The sequence below is a fragment of the Sphaeroforma arctica genome, assembly GCF_001186125.1.
Source record: "Sphaeroforma arctica JP610 unplaced genomic scaffold supercont1.947, whole genome shotgun sequence".
In the NCBI taxonomy this organism is placed as follows: domain Eukaryota; class Ichthyosporea; order Ichthyophonida; genus Sphaeroforma; species Sphaeroforma arctica.
This window is the reverse complement of record NW_014039611.1, coordinates 7,305-14,286: the sequence shown is the minus strand read 5'-3', so window position 1 is coordinate 14,286 and position 6,982 is coordinate 7,305. Positions and strand designations below refer to the sequence as shown.

Sequence of the window (6,982 nt, the reverse complement as noted above, 5' to 3'; positions counted from 1 at the left end):
AGTGACACTGGGCTTTCCTGAATATCAAATAATATAACTTGACCAAATCAAGCCAAGGCGTAATGGATTTGCGGAATTACAGTCCGGTCTTAAATAGAGTTGATCTGTTCCCTGATGGAAGGTCATCAAATCCAAACTAGAAACTCATTCAGACAGTATAAATTTGAGCGGGCAAGATAGAAACACTGTCCGCAAGAATTGGGCAAAACTCTGGCGGTACAGTAGAAAAATTAAGACCCACAGCACAAGTTTGCGCTAGTGGTTATCAATGGAAGAACTGCATCCGTGCGTGAAATTTATTACCGATACCGTCACAGACCTTTGGAAAGGTGCAAGGAGGCATTTCCGGATTACGACCTACCAATCAACCGTCATACATCAGGTAGAGAGAAACAGTGAAAACAGAGAGCGTTTTGACACCACTGGAGTGTATGTACAGTTCAATATTGTTTTAATCAACAGGCAACTTCTCCGGCATCTCTATATGTTTAGCGCTCCTGCCTAGAATCTCTGTGCACACAAATTCGCGACATACTTCCTATCCGTCTGCACTGTCGCCGTTGCCTTAAATATGACAAAGCTAAGCATTACCGCAACAACAACCAGACTGGCCAAATAGTGGAGCGTCCCCTTGCAGAATTACATTAAGAATCTATCTTAGTACCGCAACAACAAACAGACTGGCCAAATAGTGGAGCGTCCCCTTGTAGAATTACATTAAGAATATATTAGCTTTTATTTAGTTCGACTGCGCCTCGTCTTCCTCCTTCATTTTGGCGATGACGGTGTGGTGCTCGACAATATCTCCGACGGCTGCATTGATTTGGCCCACAACTCCACTCGTAAGGGCTTTCAGCACATGCTGTGGCAGGAAATATGAGATGTAACAAGACGATGAATCAAACGGTTTGCTACGCTTCTGCTAAGGCCGATTGCTGTACACTTCAGTGCGCTTTCATTTTATTTGCAGTACAGTCTTTAAGGCTCGCTAATAGTTCAAATGGCACGTTAGGCATTGGAATACTTGAAAAGGGACACATCATGCTGCAAACATACACACAGATACGTACCTCCATTTTCATGGCTTCCATAACCACAATCGGTGTTCCAGCCTCGACGTAGGTACCCGCCTCTACCAACACCTTCTCTATTCTGCCTGTCATGGGCGCCACAATTGAGTTGACATTCACGGCCTCGATCTTGGGAACCAAAAACTCGGGTGCAGGAATGTCAAACGTAAAGTTGCCACCATCCTGTAATAAACAAGTGAATGAATGCATACAACATCAGTCGTCCGCTCGATTCGGGCAACCAAAGTCGCGTGTATTGTTTGAATGGTTGATACACAGATAATGAGGCCAACGAGCCCACGAGGGAAGAACAATAGCTCAACTAACATAATTGTACGTGTTGTTCTAATAGTGAGTATAAGTTTTCGACAGGGCATGTGTTGGAATAGGCTCGTATGGCTTTCTGGCACTGCATTGTACGGTTATAAAACCCTAAACCCCTAAACCTTAATAGCGAATCAGCACGAGCACAACGAAATCCACCTCACACTTGGCAATATACGATAAAAAAGGTATAATACTGCGCATACATGGGGCTGTACACTGCATGTGCACAGCCACAACCTCATCTGTCCAGTATGACGGCAACGTACCTGATCAAACACAGTGACGGCATCCAGTGAGTGGACTACGTCCGCCACCTGCGAGGCTCCGTCGAGTGTGAACGTCAGCTTGTCGTCCTGTGTCGCAACTCGTGACACAGACATGTGCGTGGCATCCGCTCCATCGCGGCGAATCTGAATGCACGCGGGTTGTTATGGTATGATGTGAGGGGATGAATGACATATATCCACACACGGCAGAAAAGGAACAGATCCTATGCTCGTGAGGTGAATGTGGTATGCTAGCAATGGGACGCGCATAGGCAGACAAGGATTGTTTGCAGAAGGCGAGAGATCTATGATAAGCCAGCCACTCACCTCTACGTCATAGCTGCAGGCATCTGCGGCATATTTGACTGTGGCCACAATGCTCTCGCCCCTGTACTCCATGTTGTAGGTGTATATTGGTCTGCCGTTGACCATAAACGGCGCCGCACCCCACGGAGAGGTCGCATCTGTATCGCAACAAATAAGTCATCAGTATCTGTTTGTTTGGAGCCAGCGGAGTGAACTATAGAGCTCAACCTACTTTCAAATCAGTTAACACTGAAAACTACGTGACGTGGCCAGCTGACACTTAAACAAATTATTATTGTCATACCTAATGTGCGAATAATGTTTTACATAACATGTGAATAATGCCATAGATGATATGCGACGATTGTCTTATATAGTATGCGATGATTGACTTACATGCTGCATATTAGTTGCAACTTACCATTGGCATTGATATTCGTCACACCGCCAGTGGAATTCAACAGTGACACGGCCGCCTGCGCAATGGCCACTTCACGGACAACTGGAACCTCCGGTAGCACATCAGCCTTGTTTTCCTGCACGGCATATGGTGGAAAGGTGTGAGAACACTCGATACAAACCTCTACCCTTTATTTCGGACATTTGAAAAGAATATAGGACACCGGCCCTGAGACACGCACCAAATGTCACGCCCGGTGGAGTGTTCAGTCGAGTGATCAGCAGAGACTCAAAGTGAGCTCCGAGCCGTCAAGGCTTGTAGATGTCCATACCACAATAAACCAACCCAACCCAAGCACTGGTGGATGTACACGCAGCGCAAATAGCGTTGCGAATGCCTGCCCGTTCGTGATAACTCGAATATCCTACCTCAATAAAGTGCGTGGTGACACAGCCCTTCTGGAATTTAGGGTTGGTCGCTATGTTGATAAGTAGGCTGATGTTGGTCTTGAAGCCTCCCACCTGATTGATCAGAATAGAATAAGTACGAGTGTTAATTGCATTGATACATCTATAGTCTCGTTATGAGTGATCTTGAAGTTTTGCAATAACATCATACCTGCTAGGATACGTCTCAAACAGTCCATGGAGAGAATCATTTGATAGCCAGAATACTCGAACTACATTAAAGACCACGTACGTCGGTGCATTGTCATTAATGGGGGAAAGAGGTGCGATTCACACCACCAGAAAACACAGATAGAACTCTGTCGCCTAATAAACCCAATCCCCCCCCCCCCCCTAACGCACACACATATCCGCACACTTCGCACATACACTCCGAATATCCATAGCACACAACCTACTGTGACGAACGCAACTACAAGAATACAGTGACTGACGCATCGCCCCGTCATCGCACACACGAGCACAGCGCATTTTCTCTCGTATGATATAGCGAATGACATATGTAGATTGATGTGTATTGCTTAAAGTCACTTGCATGCCAGTAACGTAGCCTGGGTCACGCCGATGCTCGAGCTAAACATGATATCCCGCGGAATGCAAGAGTCGATACAAGTGCCGGCGTACTAGGCAGCAGTAGACTCGCAGATGCGACAAATACATCTCACAATAAAACGCAAACTCTACGCCCGGAGGTGCAACCATCAACCCATCATCTTCCTTGAATTCTGAAAGGGCGGGCAATCAGGTTTAAAATACCGAATACAGACACACCCACACAGACAGCCAGATCTACCTGATACTGTTGAAGCGAGTGCACGAGCTTGCGCAAGGCTGTCTCTCTGTCATCGCCATACACGATCAGTTTGGAGATCATAGGATCGTAGTACACCGACACGAGATCGCCCTGACGCACACCGGTATCTACACGCACAGTCTCTGAGGTGAGTGGTGGGCGGTGGTGCGAGAGAGTACCAGTCATTGGCATGAAGTTGTTCTCCGGGTCCTCAGCGTATATACGTGCTTCAAAGGCGTGTCCCTTGATCTTCAGCTGTTCCTGAGTCTTGGGCAGTTCCTGTCCGCTGGCAACCTTGATTTGCCACTCGACTAGATCCGTTCCGGTGATGTACTCAGTCACGGGATGTTCCACCTGAGTGGTCGAAGTGTACCATATAGAATCAGTTTTCTGCCGCATGCAGACCCTTACGTCATCCTAAATTAATAGCTCATCCCCTGGACAAGCGACGCACTTTCACACGTACAATCCAGCAACAGCCCATATGCACAGCCAGGTATATGAATACAATGTGCTGTACTACACACACTCTACATACCTGCAATCGTGTGTTCATCTCCATGAAGTAGAACTTTCCACTCTCGGCCATTATGAACTCTACAGTACCTGCTCCTACATAGTTGACAGCCTTGGCAGCTCGGACAGCGGCTTCTCCAAGCTCTCTCCTCGTCTCCTCACTCAAACCAGGCTGTAGTTTTTGATGATCGTGAACAATACGTATAAGGATATATACAAAGTGCGCGCCAAATGGTGTCAGCATTGCATTGCAATGTTTAGAGCTTCGGGGTATAATATAATCCACACCTCCCCACTATTCAAATTACCTAAAGACACGAGCTATATTCAAATTACCTCAAGACACGAGCGCTAGACCTACAAGACGCATACATTGTAAAGACTAAAAATAGTTTTGCTGTCCAGAACAAGTACAGGCTACGGAGTGCAACAGTAAAACAGAGGGTCGGGTTACAACACTTGACACTACGCCAACACATTCAGATTAGTTTTGGCCATGCTCGCTTCCTTCGCTACGAATTCTAATAACACTGGGCTTTTACCTACTTGTATAGTATATATATGCTAGTAAACTGATCAGCGAGGGTTGGAGATATACTTGCATATATAAGTAAGCACGAACCGACAAGAATTTCGTTAGCTCATCTCGTGCTCACACATACATACACTGTATGCCAACACAATATATCCCCAAACTCACGAACCGCTTATGACAAACTAAACCTAAAGATATGCATAGGTACGCGCCATTGACAGGCCCATTTCACTCGCACCAGGAACCTCAAACTAATACAACTAGCTTCATATTAATACAACTACTAGCATAATAATACAATTAGCTTCGTATTAATACAACTACTAGCATAATAATACAATTAGCTTCGTATTAATACAACTAACTTCATATTGATACAACTAACTATATATTAATACAACTAGCTTCATATAAATACAACTAGCTTCATACATTTTCAGAAATACTATCTTACCGCGGGAGCTTCTTCGACGACCTTCTGATGTCTACGCTGCACACTGCAGTCTCGCTCGAATAGGTACACACAGTTGCCCTTGCTATCGGCGAACACCTGCACTTCCACATGACGGGGATTCAAAACGTACGTCTCTACCAGCACTCTGTCGTCTCCGAAACTTTTCATGGCCTCGTTTTTAGCAGACGACAGCATATCCTGCCGTATGAATAACGAGTAAGCGGGTTGAGTTGTGGATGCGATGACTGATTCATATATATCCATTGGTGAGGAATGATTCCTGGACGCCGAATGCTACAGTACCATGTAACTGGAGTTTTGGTCAGCACAGCAGAACGAAAGTCCTTTTTAACTATTACAACGCAAAGGTTGTTGTGCACTAGTCGATTACAACCTTTATCTCCTTCATATACCTGAAACTCCGCGTCGCTGGCCACGACACGCATTCCCTTACCACCTCCACCCATCCACGCCTTGATCAACACAGGGTATCCGATATCTCTGGCCTGCTCTTGCAAATAGTCGATGTCTTGGTTGTCACCATGGTAGCCTGCAGAGTGCCACCAGACATCAGAATACTCCTTAGTCCGGATAAGACAGCAAGCCAGCCACAAGGTAAGGACCACTGCGAACACTACTCTTAAAATTTGCCTGGTTCTGTCTCAAAATCTAACCACTCTCACGACGATATAAACAAACATACCCTTGACAATAGGCACGTTGGCTTTATCCATGATGTGTTTGGATTCACTTTTGCTGCCCATGTCACGGATAGCCGTGGCAGGAGGACCGATAAAGGAGATGTTCTCACTGAAACACCTTTCGGCGAAAGCCTCATTTTCAGAGAGAAAACCATATCCCGGATGGATAGCCTATTAAGTGTACAAACGTGCACAGAAATTGAGATTATGAGTCCTATCCAGTGTATCAGGGTTCTAAATATTTTCCCGTTCATAGCTAGATACTTGATGTTGATAGCTAGATGCTTGCAGTAGGTAAGCATGCACTTTATCGCATCGGAGTGCTAATCCATGTATACGTTCCATTGGGTGGGGCCTGCGTGTACAGACCTCGTTGTGGGTCTATCAGATCTCACATGTTATAAAGCTATGAAGCCGCGTATCTCGTAGTCGGATCGAGAATAGACAAACTTTCACATTGACCACTCTACGTATTTGCTGCGGAATCATCTATCCGCAATTCTGGGTATCACTTTCGTTCTTTGCCAGGAGAGTCAAATCAGCTGCATACATGATCCCGACAAACAGCATTCCACAAATCATTGCACACTAGCCTCGTCGCACAAACATTCGTGATATCAAGTATTACAACATATACGGCAATAGCCCTCACATCACAAATGGAAATAGCTATCATATAGTGTATCAGCCTCACGATCATCAGTCAGCCCGCGATTGTAATAGAAGCCTATCTACCTGTGCACCTGTCGTCTTAGCTATAGCCAGAATCTTGTCCATGTCTAAGTAACTGTCTTTAGACGGGGGAGGACCGATGTTGTACGACTCGTCCGCCATCTTCACGTGCATAGAGTTGGCATCGGCGTCACTGTACACTGCTACAGTACGGATGCCCATCTCCTTTGCCGTGCGCATTACGCGACACGCTATCTCCCCTCTATTGGCGATGAGAATCTTCTCGATGTGTTGTGTTCTGACGGTATTCGTAGCATATCGGCCGTGAAACCTGTGTATGTGGAGACGGAATAATATCGAAGAATAAACAATCGATTAGCTGGGACATACTGCGAGACGTGAGGCAATCTTCGTAAGTGATTTTTATACAGGTGCACATGTACAGTCCTGTGTCACCATAATATACATAAACATA

The 6,982-nt window shown here is 45.7% G+C and overlaps 1 protein-coding gene across 1 annotated transcript; it reads right to left on the bottom strand.

The window, feature by feature from the left end:
- Positions 1-739: 739 nt before the first annotated feature.
- On the bottom strand, positions 740-6,747 carry SARC_09382 (methylcrotonoyl-CoA carboxylase subunit alpha, mitochondrial; the record flags this gene model as incomplete). The annotated part of the gene is made up of 12 exons (XM_014296602.1): positions 740-862; positions 1,071-1,253; positions 1,664-1,807; positions 1,991-2,127; positions 2,391-2,505; positions 2,798-2,890; positions 3,630-3,983; positions 4,168-4,317; positions 5,135-5,332; positions 5,548-5,684; positions 5,838-6,006; positions 6,571-6,747. The coding sequence occupies 12 exons, from the start codon at positions 6,745-6,747 to the stop codon at positions 740-742; spliced, it is 1,980 nt and encodes a 659-aa protein (XP_014152077.1).
- Between the last annotated feature and the right edge of the window lie 235 nt (positions 6,748-6,982).